We start from the raw sequence: 17300 nt of genomic DNA on the forward strand, positions 1-17300 counted from the left end.
TGGGAAAAAACATGTCTACGTTTTGAGCTTATACCAGTTTTAACACCTATAAGTTTGAGAAAAGGGCTTCCCTTCCTCTGTTTAATTTTTGTAAATAGAAAATCAAAGCAAACAGCCTGTGAGGGAAACTGCAGAGGAAGTGACAAGGGAAAAATCATAAGTGGGACTGCCTACAATTGTAGTGCCTTGGCAAGGGTGAGAAATATGGATGCAGGATTAATGCAGAAGGTTGAAGTAAAGGGATTTAAGAGTCGAGTGAGTAGTAGGGAAGTAGTTGTTGTAGTAAAGCTGGTGCTCTATTATTCAGGTTAAGAAGTGAAGCAAGGAAGCAATCAACAGCAACTGGGGATGTTGTAGGATAAAAGCCAATCTCCCTCCAATCTCTTCCCAAATGCACTCAATAAGTTAGTATTCTCTTCCAATCATTTGACTCAACAGAAACGGAGAGTGAAAGGGAATTGTTGTGAAGGGAGGGAGAAACAAAAAAAGGAATAAACATGAATAAGAAAAGGAGTAGTAGTAGAAGACAGGATTTTTTGTGTTTTGATAAAATGATGATTTTGAGTATTACAGAACATTTTCTCTGAAACTTGGAAACAGTGACTGTAAAGAATGTAAATGAAGATTTGCCAGAACTAAAAGTGTCCGATGTCAGAAAACTAGATTCTGCATTGTATAGATAGCATTTTCTAGTGAGTTATAGCCAATGCTACATGTGTTTTGCATAGGGATATCAATTAATTAAAGTTGATAGGTATGATGAAGAGTGAAATTAACACAATTTCTGATTTATTTAATCATGCCTGTTAATACCCCTACTTCCAGACACATTATACTTAAAAGTGCTTATTAAAAAGACCTACAACAGCATTAGGAGGGAGATGACAGATTATTTGGCTGCACAATGGTTTATTCATAACTGGGCAAATGAGTTTGAAAGAGAAACTGCACCATGTCCCCATTCTTCTGCAGCAGGCATGATTTCTTCCAGTAAGCACCTGGATCCAGACATCTGGATTTGGTTCCATTAACTGATTGATTTGGTTCATTGCCTGTTCTCTATACACCAATTTGGCGAAGCACCACAAAAGGGGCAATTTTCCTGCCACTGGTTTCCACTCTGGATCCAATCCAGGGTTTAATCATGTCCTTTGTGTTGCCCTAAAACTGACTCTGAATCAGTCAAGCAGAGCAGCTGGAAATGGTTGAGGGTGGCCAAACCAGGCCTGCCTCTCCAAGGTCCTCACTCCTTCCCCCTTCATCCAAAATTTATTGAGCAATGTCCCATGTAGTCATCACTGGTGAGGCAAAGGAAACAGGTTGTGAGAAGTCAGAACTGCAGGTATTAAGAATACATTGATCTGACGCCTGTTATACTGAGGTTACGTAGATAGGGAGGGGCAAGCCCAATGAGGGATTAGAACATGATTAGAATTTACAATTACATAATTTGAAATAAATGACAGTGAATCATTAGAAATTAAAAATGCATTTTCAGTTGTACCATTCAAAAATAATTATGTTCTATTGTTGTTCAGCAATGGAATCAAAACTGATTTTATATCTACTTTTTAGTATGGTTATCTTATTTGCCAAGTTATTCTGTTTTATTTGTTATCATTACAACATGGTATATCATTTAATTGCTGTTTTGATTCCAAACAGAGGCAAATATCTTACAAAATGATTTTATTCAATTTCCAAACAGAACCAGTTACAACTTTATTTTCAGACTTTACTGGACATTCAGTATGAAACAACTTGGCACTTAAAGTAAAACTCTGTACTCAAAAAAAAATTATGTTGCTTTGTTAGTTTCAGAACTTAGCTACCAAACCTCATTGATTTCTGTGCATATAAAAATGAAGACCACAATATTAAACCTTCCATTTACTTACACCACTCACTGTGGTTCTTCATTCTGACAGATGGAAAGCAATATTAACAGTTGTTGAAATTCTTCCATTTGTGAAATGGAAGACCTCTTTGGTTAAGAAACTCACTACTAGTTGTCAGATGAGCACTGGAAAGTGAAAGGGTGGTGGTGCTCCGATAACCCAGTTCTTTGCTAGCCCCAAATGGATCTTCAGTTCTTTAACCCTCCCCCCTCTAGTATCTTGGATTGAGAAATTGTATAGCAATTTACACAATACTTGGATTATTTAAGGAGTTTAACCACCAAAATGACAGGCAGCAGCCTGACAATAATGTTGGTGGATGGTAGGAGAATCGGTGTTGTTCATGGCCATGTGAGATAGAATAGATGGCAGAGAAATACGTGAGGGAACAGGTTGCTCTGAGTGCTGAAATAGACTTAATGGCTGACAAGTCTACTGTGGTATGAGAAATATGAAGATTTATCCAAAAACCTAGGGGTTGCTTGGGTGGGGAGCAGCAGTAAAAGGAGGATCAAAAAGCGCATCCCATGGTCATCTTGTAAAGTAGACTTTAATTGCTACCAATTAAAGTACCATTTCAAATTTTAGAGTTACAGTACATAAATGTTTTATATTAATTTCCAAAAATGTAGTTCGACAGTTTGATTTGTTTCCATGTAGAGTTTAGTTTGGATTTTTAAAAATATTTATTTGGAAACCTACTTTGTTGCAATAACAGCAGCATTCTGTGTGTGCTGCTTTTGTTAACGTTCCCTGTCCAGGCATTAACAGGTGAGCAGCCTAACATTATGAATGTTATAGTCAAATATACAAATTTTTCCCTTAAAACTGTGGATGATCACTTCTTACAAAACTTTGTTCAGTGTGTTGAAAATGGTAAAATTACTGCAGCTCTCTCTTCAGTCTGTTGGATCCAAAATTGGTACTGATGAACAAAAGCAGTTCGGCATCAACAGGTTTTAGGCAGAATTCTCATTTGACAAGGCTGCAAATCTACTATTTACATTATGACACAAAGGGAGCCCTTGATGATCTTCGTCTGTTGATGGTACAATTGAATCAGTTTGGTTTTTTCTTCAATCTTCTATGAGACTTGGATTTTTTCCCCGTCTTAAAAAAGTCTGCTGGTACCGTGGCAGTCACTGCGTTTAGGAGTTTGGAGTAAATCTCCCCTGCAGCCAGGCAACCTTCCAGTAGGTCCTCTGTGGCAGCCATCGACTTCAGCTCTTGGTAGAAACGATGAACTAAAGTCCCACTATAGAGTCTGTCCAGAATAGAAACAGGATAGATATGAGGTGGTTTCTTGAAGGTGTATTCAAGAAATGAAATTGATCAGAACATAAGAGTAAGATATTTGGCCCCTTGTACCTGCTCTGTCATTCAAAAAGATTATGGTTGATCTTTGACCCAGGACCACTTATACTGAGTCCATATCCCTCCATGCCCTTGATATCCAAATATCTACCTATTATGATATGTTCAGTGACTGAGCCTCCAGTGTCCTCTTTGGAATTGTCCACCCAGAATTCAGTACACTTTGAAGAAATTTCTTCATCTCTTCCCTGCATGGTGACCCCTGGTTCTATACATCCCAGCCATGAGAACCATCTCCCTGCCTCCATTCCTGCAAGAATTTTGGTTTCCAATGAAATCATCCCATTTGTACTGTACGGCTGCTGCAAAGCAACAAATTTCACGTCATATAAGTCAGTGATAATAATTCTGATTCTAATAAACCTGAGAGTCTTGACCCACTCTGCTTATTCTCTCCTTGAAGGACAATCCTACCATTCCAGGAATCAATGTAGTGAAGTTCTGTTGCACTCCCTCTGTCAGAAATATATCTTTTTTTAGATGTCCTTGCACACACTATTCCAGAAGCAAGACCATATAATTGCAGTAAGAATTGTTTTTACTCGTGTACTCAAACCTTCCTGCAATAAAGGATAATATACTGTTTGCATCCTAATTGCCTGCTACATCTTTTAAATTAATTTTCAATGTCTTATATACAGGACACCTTGATCCTTCTGGATACCAATACTTCCCAATCTCTTGTCATTTAAAAATACCTTCGCTTTTCCATTTTCTTCCCATTCATTGTCTTTGTCTCCTTGAAGTTTTGCTGCATCCTTCTCGCAACTCTCACTGCCACCCAGCTTTGTCTTATCAGTGACCTTAGATACTTAATCTAGATCAATGAGTTGAAGGGAATCTAAACAGCTTTGGCCCCAGCAACAACCCCTATGGCACCTCACCAGTAAGAGCCTCCCAACCCAAAAATTGCCATTTTCTGTACATTACAAATCCTCAATCTATGTTGTTATATCAACCCCAAATGCTTCAAAGGCACTCTGATTCCAAATACATCACATTCACTACTTCCACCTTATTTATTTTACTAGATACAACCTGAAAAAGTACACATTTTTCAAACATGATTTGCTTTTCATAAACCCATGCCTACTCTAACTAATCCTATTATTACTTTCTAAGTACCCTTGTGCCACTTAGAGGGGTTACATTTTCCACCTTCTACTTTGCGGGAACCATTTTGGAAATGACGACCAGTCCATCCCATGGCACTGCTTTCAAAACATTGGTTTGCAGATTGTTTAGTCCCATGAACACATTAACTTCTCCAGTTTTTTTTCTACAAGTCCTAATTTATTTTTAGCTCCTCATTCTAGGCCTGTGGCTCTCCACTAGTTCCAGGTTTTGTTTTGTCTTCTTCCAAGCACGGTATGTTTAATTTCTCTATAGCCTCCCAAATTTAACTACCCATTTTTAAAAATGTTTTTTTTGTCATTAACCAATCATCAATCCACAATAGAGTACATGGAATTCAGGATAATGTACTAAATTTGTTTAATAACCTTCTGTGGGAACTTAGCAAGGACCTTTTGCAAGTTCAAGGACACCAAATGCAATGGTGCCTCCTTATAATCAATCTAAAACAAAAATATCTTTTCCTTATTCCATGATTTAATTTCTTCTGTGCTAGTACACAAAGGTACACATTAATACTTGCTGATCTTTGCCTTTTTGCCTGTAATAGCTTTTGCAGTTTTTTTCTTTTCTTGCAAGATACCCTTATTATTCCTTACCATGTTTCTTTCTTGCTGCATTCTGAATTTTTCCAATCCTCAGATGTACTGTTCTTTTTAGTAAATGTTTTAGTTTGAGCTAATGCTATCCTTGTTAGCTACAGATACACCACTTTTCTGTTTGGCATTTAAAAAGGAATCAGAATCAGATTTGTTTGTTTCTGTTTGTTGTGAACTATATTAATTATTCAAGTATTATCCATTACTCATCTACCATCGTACAAAGGTTCTCAGGTTATTTGAAAATTGGTAAGATTGCTCAAACTGTTGACAACTATCAGCACCAACCAGCACTATATTCCTCCAATTTGACTTCTTGTACATTCCCGGTTTCCTTCACCCCACCATTGGTGACCAACATGTTCAATCTCATACAGACTTGTTACAATCACTGCCAGTTGGCACAACAGTTTGGGGGAGCAGGAAGCAGCCAGAAAGCTGATTTAATTACTTCATGAAGTTTATTTCATTCCCTCCCTTCAAAAGAGGTATACAATAATTTTGTGATCATGCAGCAATAATACATGTATTTTCTTACCGTGTAATATCTGGTGTTGGAAGAGGACAGCACAAGAGCTGATTTAAATAGATTCCCATTAAAAGGCAACTCTGCCACTGACAGAAGACATGAGCTACATCTATATCCAGATTTCCCATCTGCTGCTCTCTTTGTCTCAGCTGGGAAAGTCTATCGTACACCATTCCAATGTCTTTCTCCATGGGATTACTGTTACCTGGACATGTTTAAAGAGAAACATAGTTAAGCATGCTCACTTTTATTTGATCTCAAGAATCATTTAAGAATGTAATTTGGAGCTGAGGTAGGCCACATGGCCCCTTCAGCCTGCACTGCCATTTACTAATATGGCACATAGCCCCAACTCCACTTTCTAGCTGATCTATAACCCTTGATTTTCTTGATCTGAAAATCTCCCTCAGCTTTAGATATGTTCAATGACCTATCCTCTACACCCCTCTAGCGTAGAGAATTCCAAATGTTCACAAAAGAGGAAATCCCTCCCCATTTCAGTCTTAAAAGGTCTTCTCGGCATCTCCTCTGACAAGCACCATTTTGTTTCAGAAAGATTAGCGCTCATTCTTCTGACTTTCATGAGTATTGGCTCAGCCTGCTCAATCACTCCTGCTAACACCTTCCCATCATCCAGACACCCAAACAGTTTTCCAAGTGAAGCAAGTGATTCACCCGCATTTCTCCCAACCCAATGTACTGCATTTGCTGCTCATAATGTGGGCTCTTCTGTATTGCAGAAACTTTGTAGAATACTTGCATTCAGTTTGCAGGAGCAACCGTGAGCTTCCTGTGTTTGCCACTTTAATTCTCCATCCCACTCCCCCGATGGCCTAATTGCCTGTATCCTCCTCCAGTATTGTAACAAGGTTGAAGAACAGCACCCCATCTTCCACCTGAGTGTGCTGCAACTTTCTGGATTCAAACGTCAAATTCTGCAACTTTTACGTAACTCGCCTTTTGTGTCAGAACCGGCCAATTCAGCTGCAGGTCATCCATCTGCAATCATGGCTCAGTTTCCTTCTCTCCACTAGCGAAGTTCCTACACTTCTGCATTTCACAGCTTTTAAATTTGTTACTTTTTCTCTCCCTCTCTCTATTCTTAAATTCCCAGAACCTTTCTTTTAAATCAATGTTTTTGGGTTTGTTGTTGCAGAAATCACATCATTGTTTACAATAGACCTGTCCCTATAAGCACCTCACTGTCAGTTGGAGAGGTGTTTTGTTTATAAACTGTTTCTTGCTCCTTCAAGTCAGGTTTTCACACGTAAAAATACATTATCAAAAACAAACATTTTGGTGCCAGCCTCAGGGTTTGCTGAACCTTGGTAGCCGGTGGTGATATTCACTTCTTTAGTCCTTGTAGGAATTTGCCCAATCAGCTGGTGTGCTTACTTGCAGAAGATGAAACTAAATTTACACAACTCATTTTGCAAAAAATTGTAAGGACCCTCAATATGTACAATGTTACGCTGGTATACAAATATTCACCTCCATGATATTAACAGGAGATTCTGAAAATGACAATCCATTCCATATCTAAGAATGACTCTTCAGCAACAAAAGTATTCCAATTACAGCACAGGTCAACATAACCCCCTTTAAGCAGTCTGACAGATAATGAAAGTACAGCGAAATTATGCAGGCAAATTTATTACCGTTCTAGGACAACAGTGTACATTGCCAAATACATGATGTCATTCCACTTTTTTACATACAAAAAAAGTTTATTTTTGTGACTTCTAATTACCTGGTTTGTTAATTAGTTTATGTAATTCTCCAGTTACAATACAAAGCAGGAGAGCCTGAAGATGGTGTGGTGTCACTTTTGGTTCAGCATGAGCTACCCAGTAGCAGGTAATGTAAACTGTCAAGTGCAAGTTGGCTGGCAAAGCCTGCACATCAGTTTTCACTTTCAGAGTCTCTAAAAGAAAACAGGTTCTATCCAGGATAGAAATCTGCAAAAAGATAACATGTACAATTAATATACATTAACAAACCAATCCCATAACTCAATTTGGATTTATAATGAAGAGAATGATGTCCTGCCAAATGTTATGAGCTTGGGAACTGATGTTTAAACAGGAATCTAATATTTCTCATAAGGAGTTTCAGATGAAAGCTATAGTCTCATATCATGTAAATATTACAAGTGCAAGACAAATTGAAAGCTGCGAACTATAACTGTTACAAAAACAATTTTTGGTGAAAATGAGTAAAATTTCCATGTGCACTTAAGAATTTAAAGCAGTTAAGGTCAAAAAGGAAGCATTTCCATCACTACATTTTGAACTGAAAGCTAGTTCCCAATTGTATTTCTGCTATAATAGATGAAGAATGTGGAGTTGAGGTTACAGTCAGATCAAACATGATTTATTAAATCGTGGAGTAGGCTCATGGTGCCAAGTGGTCTACTCCTAACTTGTATGTAAAATGTGTAGGTTTCACTGAAACTCAGCTGCCAAGTCTCAACCAAATAATGGTGGACGAAGAGCAAGAAATTGCCCATTACTAGCCATGAGGTCAAGCACTCGAAGAATTCTATTGGATATGGGGCTTTGTTGTAATATTGTTGGAGTGAAGAAAGCCCAGTTTTGATACATAACAGATCATTTACAGGTCTGGAAAGATTCCTCAATTTTCAGTGGGAAAAAAAAGGTCAATGTAGAGGAGTGGCTTACAATTGAGAAGAAACTCTACAGATGACTATTGCCTAGATTCTTGTAATGTATGGAACTGCGACCATTTTAACACTCAAAAAAAATGTACCACCTGGTCTTCATCTCCTGAGGCTGACCATGGGAGTCTGGGGATGGGAGTGACCTTGCACACTGAAGTATCAATGCCTTGGTTCTCAGCAGCAGCAGTGGAATCGAGGAGGGCACGATGTGGAAAGATGGCTCAAAGCTTTAAAGTGTGAGAGGTACTGAGTGGGCAGGAGACCATCTACACCAGGGAGGGGGAGGAAACAGTGGTTTTGGGCTGTGGAGGTGTATCAGTGTACTGAAGGGCACAATGATTTTGTAAAGAATTTCCCTTAACTACAGACCTCGCTGTTGGTGGTAGTGTTACCAAATATCAAAAGTAGGTGGTTAGATTCTTTCTCATTGAGGATGGTCATTGCCTGGCACATTTGTGGTATGCTGTTAACTTGCCACTTACCAGCCCATGCATGAATGTTCTCTAAGTCTTGCTGCATGCACTTGTGGACTGTTTCATTTGCTGAGGATTTGCCTATGGAATTAAATATTATGCAATCATCCCCACTTCTGACCTTAGATTGATGAAGCAGCTGAAGATGGTTCAAACCTAGGACAATGCCCTGAGGAACTCCTGCAGTGAGACCCTGTGGCTGAGATGAATATCTTCTGACAATAATAGCTGCCTTTGTGCAAGGTATGACTCCAGCCATTGACTGTTTTTCCTCTTGATGCCCATTGACCAGTTTTATGAGTTCACCTTGATGCGATATTCAATCAATGCTGCCTTGATGTCAAGGGCAGTCACCCTCACCTCAGCTCTAAAATTCTACTCTTTGGTCCAAGTTTGAGAGCACTGTTGAAGAAAGCTTCCGGCACTTGGATGATTGTGAGTGGACTGATTGAGCAGTAATTAACCTGCCTGTTGCAAATGAGACAAAGCTGGGCAATTTTTGACATTGCTGGGTGGATGCCAAATGTTGCAACTATACTGGAACAGCATGGCTAGGGGCACAGCTAATTCAGGACTTCAGTACCACAGGTTGGGATTTTGTCTGGTCCCTTAGCCTTTCCTGTACTAGTTCTCTCAGCAATGTGTTGATATTGTGTCAAGTGAATTGTTTGGCTGGAGACTGGCTTCTTTGGTGGTGAATCTCAGGAGGAAGGCCTAGATGTATCTCCTATTTAGCATCTCTGACTGAATGTGGCTGTAAATGCTCAAGTCTTTTTGTTACCACTCACATACTGGGCCCCACATGTTGAGAATGAGAATATTCTTCGAGCCTCATCCTTCCACAAAGTGTTTAGTTGTCCATTAGTATTCTCAACCAGATGTGTTAGGATTGCAGAGATTTTCTCAACCACTGGTTGTGAAATCACTTAGCTATTGCAGTTTCACTAGTTTACCTTGATCTTTAGATATACCTGATGCTGCTCTTGGCATACCCTTCTGCACTTCTAATTGAACCAGAGCTGATTCCTTGGCTTGACGGTAATGGTAGTAAGGAGATTAATTTGTGATAGTATACATTTCGGCTACTACTGATGCTCCACAGTTAGCACACTTGTGCTGCATCACACAATGGAGAGTGTCCTCTGTATGAAGCTGGAACTTTATCTCCACAAGACCGTGTAGTGATCTCTCCTCCCAATGTTCCCTCATTGACATATGCATCTGCCACAGGTAGACTGAAGAGGATGAAGTGAAGTACCTTTATCTCTCCTGCTTGTTCACTAACTGCTACAGACCTAGTCATGCAGTTACGTCCTTTAGAACACAGCCAGCTTGGTCTGTGGTGACACTACCAATCCACTCTTGGTGATGGACATTGAATTTCCTCACCCAAAGTACATTCAGCACCCGACAATGGGTGCTCCTTTGGCAACTTTATCTCATTTACCATGCCAAGCTAAGCTAAGCTATCCCACAACCAATACAAAGGTCCTGCCACAACTAGTTAGGGTGGTGTTGGATAATTAAATAGTTTAAACAGGAGGAAGAGACTCCAAAGACATCCACGGCCTCAAGGATGACAGGAGGACAAGGATGAAGCATTCACAACCACATTCAGCCATAACTGCCAAATGGATGATCCATTTCAACTCGCTCGCAAAAATCAATCATCATAGAACAGATCTACAGTCCAAAGGCCAATTAACAAAAGCCAGCCATGGTATAGAAGACTTGCACTCCAGTCTAACTGCACCTTTAGTATAGCTGTTCCAGTAAAAGGCAGAAGGTGTAGTACTGCCCAGGTATGACCTGTTTATATAAAAAAAATCAGGATGAATTCAAAACAGGCAATGTCTATCCTCAATCATAAAAGTGGCAGAAGATCGTGTTGGCAGGACTAGCAAACAGTACTTCTTCAAAAATAACACATTCACCGTCAGCCAATTTGAATGCTATGAGTGTAACCTGAATCCAGGCCTCATCACAACCTTGGTCCAAACGTGTACAAAAAGGCAAATTCCAGAGGTGAGATGTCCTTGACATCAAAGGAGCATTTCACAAGCATGACCTTAAGGAGCACTGGTAAAATAGAAGTCAATGGGTATCAGGAAGTAAACATTCATGGTTATGTCAAACTTGTGAAAATGCCAGATGGTTGTGGTTGCTGGAGGACAATCATCACTGCAGGGATTCCTCAAGGCTGTGTCCTATACCCATCTATCTCCAGCTGCTTCATTAATGTCCTTCCACCTGATCTCTAGGCCAAGAGAGATATTCAGTGATGACTGCAAAATGTTTAACTTTATTTGCAATTCACAAGCAAATGAAGCAGCCCAGGCCTGCATGCTGTAGCCTAGGCAGCATTTAAGAACTGATTGTGTCAGTGAACATACATGCCCCAAAATTGCAAAGCAATTGCCAACAAGAGTCTAACCAACTATCTTTGACGTTACCATCGCCAAGCCCAACATCAAATAGGGGAGGTGGTGGGATACCATTATTCAGGAACTCAAATGGCTACAAGAGTAGGTCAGAGTATCATGTGGTGAGTGACTTGGGTCCTGACACCCCAAAATCTTTGCAGTATCTATAACGCACAATCAGGATCGAGATGGGATACTCTCTACTTGTCTGCCAACTCCTCCAGAGCTCCAAATATTAACACCTTCAATCACCCACACAGTGCGGCTGCTGTGATTCACCCAAGCTACTCTGACAGCACATCCCAAATCTGTAACCTCCATGGCTGGGGCAAAGGCAACTGGCACATTTGAACAGTACCACTTTCATGTTCCCAAGTCACACACCATCCTAACTTGAAAATATATCACCATTCTTTGTCACTAGGTCTAAACACTGGAACTCCCCAGCCAGGAGTATCCTCATCAGAAACACAACACCCACCTTCCCCCCCCCCCAAAGGTATTTAGGGATGGTCAATAAGATGGCACCCAATGGCAACAGCACCCAGAAACAAAAAGTGAATTTTTAAAAATACCATATGTGTCCCTGATGCAGAACTTGCAGTTGCAAGGGTGTGTTACATCACAAAGTGCCCAGTTGATTTCATGATTAATGTGATTGGACCAGAAAATTATACCAAGTGAAATTTACACAGGGTTAAATTAATTTCAGCCCTGTGGGATCCAATTTCTAGACATACCTAAACTTATTAAATCATTAAAAAAAAAATTGTCTTACTTCTGGTAGCCTTTGCAATCTATGTATTTCGTTTGAGTTGAATCTTTTCAGCACTGCTTGAATGTTAGTTTTTTTCAGGGTTTGGTCATGTCTATCATATTCCTGCACATAATGCACTTTGCTGTATTCTTCAGCTTTAAGGCTGGCCTCTCCTGGTATCTTAGCAGATTGACCCAATGTTGAATCAAGAAAAGTCTCATCGGTACTTAGCAGTCCATAAATAACCTGGCGAATGGACAATGAACACTTGTGACTGCTGGTCCTGCGCATATTTTCTACCTGAGGTTGTAGGAATGTTCTCCTCAAGGTCAAGCAGTCACTAAGAAATGGAGCCAATTCTCCCTTCAATAGAGCAGCTAACATCCATTCTGGGGCTTTGCTAGCCAACATAGTGGGAGCATTTGGCTTTATATCCTTGTTCTGAAAGTATTTTGCAAGATCCACATCTGACTGAATGTATTCATCCATATGAAAACACAGAAGTTCTTGGACCTTCTCACGTTCTCTTTGCTTTAGAGACTTCAGAATGTTTTCTATTGCTTCCTTTGGCTCGGAAAACCCAGACAGCCAGTTCAGAAGCCCTTGAATTCGCTCGTTCTTCCTTCCTGCTGAAGAAGTCCTTGTATGGAAATGTATTCTGGTGGAAAAGTTCTCCAGGAAAGGAAGATTAATATAATCATTACCATTCAACACTGCAAAGAGTGGAAGAAGAGCTTTGTTCATGTGATTAAAATGGTTGCAGAATTTTTCAATGGAGAAACACCGGGCTGAAATATAGGACTCTGAATGATCTTTAAGACTAGTTACGTCTTCCCACTTGAAATAATTGAGGGGACAATAACCAGCCTTCAAATCAAAGATACAGAAGTCACTGTCCAGTGTTAGGACGGGGCAGTTCCATTGATTAGCAAGAGCAACGATGTCACGGTCTGCTTCGGAATGACACTGGACATATGGTACTTGCAACTGCGCTAAAACTTGTTTAAAAACTCCTGGGACAAGTAGTGGCAACACCATCCCTCCTCCACCTCTTGAAATGGAGTGTGCTTTTAGGATTTTGTCCCTGGCACGTTGTTTGATCGTTTCAAATTTTTTATCAGTACAGTCGCATCCACCATCAAAAAGCACATATGGTGAAATATTGCAGAGGGCCAGAGCTTCAAAGAACTTACAGATGATATCTGTAAATAAATCATATTCTCCTCCATACTTAAGATCCAAACGAGAGTCAAAGTAAAGTCTGTGAAATAAATTATTGCCATCAACTACAATTCTAGTATTTTGCAATTTTATATTATCAAAAAAATGATTATTTTCTCCAACGTAGGACATCAATCCATGGATACCCATGTTACAGTGCGATCTGCTTCATTCTAAGTAACAAACAGAATAAGTTAAGATTGTTAGATCACGTGAATATTGTAGAATTACAAAAACAGTCACAGACATTTGCAGCAAAGTAAACACTGAATTATCGATATCAATCTATATTTTTCAACTTTTTATACTGAATGACTTTAGTGGAACTAAACAGAAGTTAGGAGAATGTTATCATTTCCATTTCACTTCTCCCATGGGGGCAGCCACATTTATCCACCTCTACTCTGGTAAAGGACGAGTTGAGTAAGTTTGACTGTAATGCCCATATTAGCTCATTCATTCCACTATACTACCATTCTAATTGTGTTCAAAAATTCTCACCAGTCTCTATGGAGTCTCAATCACTACTATACATTTGCAATTGTTCATTTTTCCCCCCCCCCCCCACAATAACATTTGATTGGTAAACTGAGCAGTCAATAATTGGTTATGAAAGTAAAATTCTGTAGATTCTGGAAATCTCAAATCAAACAGCTGCTCAGAATACTCAGAACTAATAAAAGGTTAATTGTTTTTTTTCCCTGACAGATGCTGCATGAAAGTACTTATCCCATTCAAAAATATCATACTTTATGTTGCAACTATTTAAGTATATTAATGTACTGTTGCTTAGTAAACCATGTGGTGACAATTCAAGTGTTCATATTCCTAGAAGTTAGGATATAATTGATAAATTAAATGTGAAAAAGCCACCAACATTTTGTTATGACTTAGAATTTTTAGCAAAAAAAAGGTTCTAATGTCACTACAGGGGAATGGTGAAAAAAATGGATGTCAAAGAATAACACTTTATTACAATGATTACATGCAAAAGAAATTCATTGAGATATGGTCCAAGTCTGTAAAAGGTATGATATGAATGTTAAAAAGGGATGGAAGTGGTAAAGTTTTTAAAGGAAGTTGCAGGGCATTGGATTTCAAAAACTAAAGATAGCTGGTGATGGTGTGTTCAGAGATGCTTCCTTTTGGATGGGTTCATCAGAAGAATGCACAAAGGCAGTGTCAAAAATGAAATGTGATTATACAAAGGATAAAGCCAAAATGGAAGTCGCAAGTGGGGTTAAATCAATGTTGACATTTTCATGTTTTAGTTACAATTCAACAATATTTTAATGGTAAATTTAGTCAAAAAGCTCCAGATATGCAAAGGCCTGCTTAGAGGTGGTTTGACATCTGGAGATTTGACCTCATGGAATGCATTGCTCTCATATTTCCTTGAACATAATGAATGCCCCAAGGGTTAAACAAGGCTTTAATCCTTTAAATTTGGATAGCTGAGGGATTTCTGAGTTTTTAGGGATTTTGATCTGATCTGAAAGACTCGCCAGAAAGACCAAAACTGGGCAGTTGTACTACAAATGTGAAAATCAAAACCCGAACATTGAAAAGACACACTGTTCAAAGTTTAGGTCAAAGGTTCCTACAATGTGATTCCCAATTAATTTTGCATCAGAGACAGAAAAATTCTTTGGTTGGCCAAGGCTATTAAAGATACAGAGGCACAGTCATTGTAGACGGAGTTAGGATACCGATCTCCTGAAATGGTAGTGAGGTTGCAAGGGGAAGATGGTATCCTACGAAGCTCTTCTAGCCGCCACTTAACATTAAAGATGGGGGGGGCGGAGGGGGAGAAAAAGTCACATTTTTAGGACAGAGTCAAAAATCCTGAATTGGAGTGAATCATCCTGAGAAGGTAGAACGGCAAAGAGAGTTACAGGGACCAGGGAAGGGAGAAGATCCTGGAAAGAGGTCAATATAAAATATGAATATGCATTTCATATTGGGCATTGACCCAGGACCACGAGTCACTCATGTTTCCACTCCACTGATTGCCACGCTATTCGGGGGTGGGGTGGGCGCGCAGGGGGACATCCGACTGTCTGGGGCGAGGAGCAACACTTTACTTCAGCGGGGCAGCAGCCGCTCCTTCACCCTGTCTCCGATGCTGCTCCAGTACTTCATCTGCCGCAGCAGCGGCCGGGCGTCCCGCGGGTGTCCCTGCTCGAAAGCCCGCGCCACCCGCTCCTCAAGCTCCCGCAGCCGCTCCTCGACCGAGGCGGCCACACGCCGCACGTCGGCCTGGCTCCCGGCCTCGGCCAGCTGCTCGTTCAGCTCCAGCACGGTGCCCAGGAAGGCAGAGTCGGCCTCGGCCTCGTCCTCCGCCGGCTCGTCGTCTGCTAGCTCCAGCCGCAGCAGGTAGAGGCCCCGGGACACGGGCCGGAGCAGGGCGGCGTACGCCTCGTTGACCAGGGCCGACTGCTGCTCCGAGTAGCGGCGCTCAGCCTCGGAGCTCCGGCCGAAGTTGTCCGGGTGTAGGGCCCGCTGCAGCCGCCGCTGCGACTCCTGCAGCCGCTCGGCGTCCAGGCGGAAGCGGCGCGGCAGATCCAGCAGCTGGAAGTAATCGAGCCGCCGGTCCGGGGGCTGCAGGGCCCGGCAGGACGGGCAGAAGAAGCCCGGCGCTCGGGGGGTGGCCCCGCACCGCCAGCACCCGGCGGCGGTAGCGGCGGAGAAAGGGCGGCGGCCGCTCCGGGCAGCGGCCCAGACCTGCCGGCCACGGGGCTGGGTTCCCGCGGGCGGCGGGGCGGCCCGGAGCGGCGCTCGGCACTGGCCGCCCCTGGGTACCAGGCAGCGGACCGCCCGCAACGCGGCGCGCAGCATCTCTCGGGCCGGGACCACGTGATCCCAGGGGGAGGTGGCTCAGGGTCCCCCTGCCCACCCTCCGCCCTCACTGTCATTGCCCGGGACCACGTGACCCCGGGGTGGAGGGGGGGGTTGCTCAGGGCCCCCTTGCCCACCTTCTGCCCTCACCGTCATTGCCCGGCACCTCCCCGGGACCACGTGACCCCGGGGAAAGTAGGGGAGGCTCAGGGTCCTCCCGCCCACACTCTGACCTCACTGTCATAGCCCGGGACCACGTGACCGGGGGGCGGTGCTTCAAGGTTCCCCCATCCACCGTGGGGATGGAGGCTCAGGGTCCCCCTGCCCTGCCTCTGACTTCACTGTTATTGCCCCGCACCTCCCCGGGACTATGTGACGCCCCCCGGGGGTGGGGGGGGGTGGGAAGGTGGCTCAGGGTCCCCCCCCTCTGCCCCACCACTTACCTCACTGTCATTGCCCCCGCACTGTCCCTTATAAGATATCTTTATTAATAGTCACATGTACATTGAAACACACAGTGAAATGCATCTTTTGCGTAGAGCGTTCTGGGGGCAGCCTGCAAGTGTCGCCACGCTTCTGGCACCAGCATAGCATGCTCACAACTTCCTAACCTGTACGTCTTTGGAATGTGGGAGGAACCCGGAGGAAACCCACACAGACACGGGGAGAACGTATAAGCTCCTTACAGACAGTGGCCGGAATTGAACCCGAGTCGCTGGCGCTGTAATAACGTTATGCTAACCACTACACTACCGTGTCTGCCCACAAAGCTAATAAGCTCTGCTTGGAGTGAACTCGATGACCGAGTCTCCACCGCACACACGTGGGTGGAGAATTTCATCAACTTCTGTTACTATTTTTACCTGTACTACATCAATGCACTTTGTACTAACTCAATGTAACTGCACTGTGTAATGAATTGACCTGTACGATCGGTAAGCAAGACAATAATAGACCAATGCCAATATTCACTACTTTATTGAGTGAAGACATTTCTTCTCGTCTGTCCTAAATGGCTTTCACCTTATTGAGTCTGTGACCCCAATTCTAAACTCCTCATCTTAAGGGAAATATCCTCCCTACGTCCAATCCGCTGGATAGTTTGTACTATTCAATGTGTTCTTTTTGATTTTTTTTCTAAGCTCTAGAGAGTAGAGGCCTGCTTATATGGCAAATGCACATCCCAGGAACTGGTCTGGTAACTCATCTATATGGTAAGTATATCCTTTTATAAGAATGGAGAGCAAACGTGTGCACGATACTTGCAGGTGCAACCTCACCAGGACCATCTTTATTCCTGAACTAAAATCCTCTCATAATAAAGTTAAAAACACATTGTGCATCTGCACATTAGCTTCCAATGACTTGTGCACA

The 17300-nt window shown here is 42.1% G+C and overlaps 2 protein-coding genes across 2 annotated transcripts; both read right to left on the reverse strand.

The window, feature by feature from the left end:
- Positions 1-1672: 1672 nt before the first annotated feature.
- aste1b (asteroid homolog 1b) lies at positions 1673-13238 on the reverse strand. The gene is made up of 4 exons (XM_052015496.1): positions 11889-13238; positions 7285-7492; positions 5544-5739; positions 1673-3162 (listed from the first exon to the last, which is right to left on the reverse strand). The coding sequence occupies exons 1-4, from the start codon at positions 13236-13238 to the stop codon at positions 2958-2960; spliced, it is 1959 nt and encodes a 652-aa protein (XP_051871456.1). The 3' UTR covers positions 1673-2957.
- hscb (HscB mitochondrial iron-sulfur cluster cochaperone) lies at positions 13122-16087 on the reverse strand. Its single transcript, XM_052015498.1, has 2 exons — positions 15201-16087; positions 13122-13261 (listed from the first exon to the last, which is right to left on the reverse strand). Exons 1-2 carry the CDS (start codon positions 15924-15926, stop codon positions 13220-13222), a joined length of 768 nt encoding a protein of 255 aa, XP_051871458.1. The 5' UTR covers positions 15927-16087; the 3' UTR covers positions 13122-13219.
- Positions 16088-17300: the final 1213 nt, after the last annotated feature.

Source organism: Pristis pectinata, chromosome 5 (genome assembly GCF_009764475.1).
Source record: "Pristis pectinata isolate sPriPec2 chromosome 5, sPriPec2.1.pri, whole genome shotgun sequence".
NCBI lineage: Eukaryota > Metazoa > Chordata > Chondrichthyes > Rhinopristiformes > Pristidae > Pristis > Pristis pectinata.

Bases quoted from the DNA above. Each gene is read 5' to 3' on its own strand.
- hscb (XM_052015498.1), bottom strand. From the start codon at position 15,926: ATGCTGCGCGCCGCGTTGCGGGCGGTCCGCTGCCTGGTACCCAGGGGC. The intron at 13,262-15,200 runs GTGAAGGAGCGG...TTTGTTACTTAG, and splicing joins GGAGCAGCATCGGAGACAGG to AATGAAGCAGATCGCACTGT.
- aste1b (XM_052015496.1), bottom strand. From the start codon at position 13,238: ATGGGTATCCATGGATTGATGTCCTACGTTGGAGAAAATAATCATTTT. The intron at 7,493-11,888 runs GTAAGACAATTT...ATCTTTTTGCAG, and splicing joins GATTGCAAAGGCTACCAGAA to ATTTCTATCCTGGATAGAAC. The intron at 3,163-5,543 runs GTAAGAAAATAC...TATTCTGGACAG, and splicing joins CCAACACCAGATATTACACG to ACTCTATAGTGGGACTTTAG.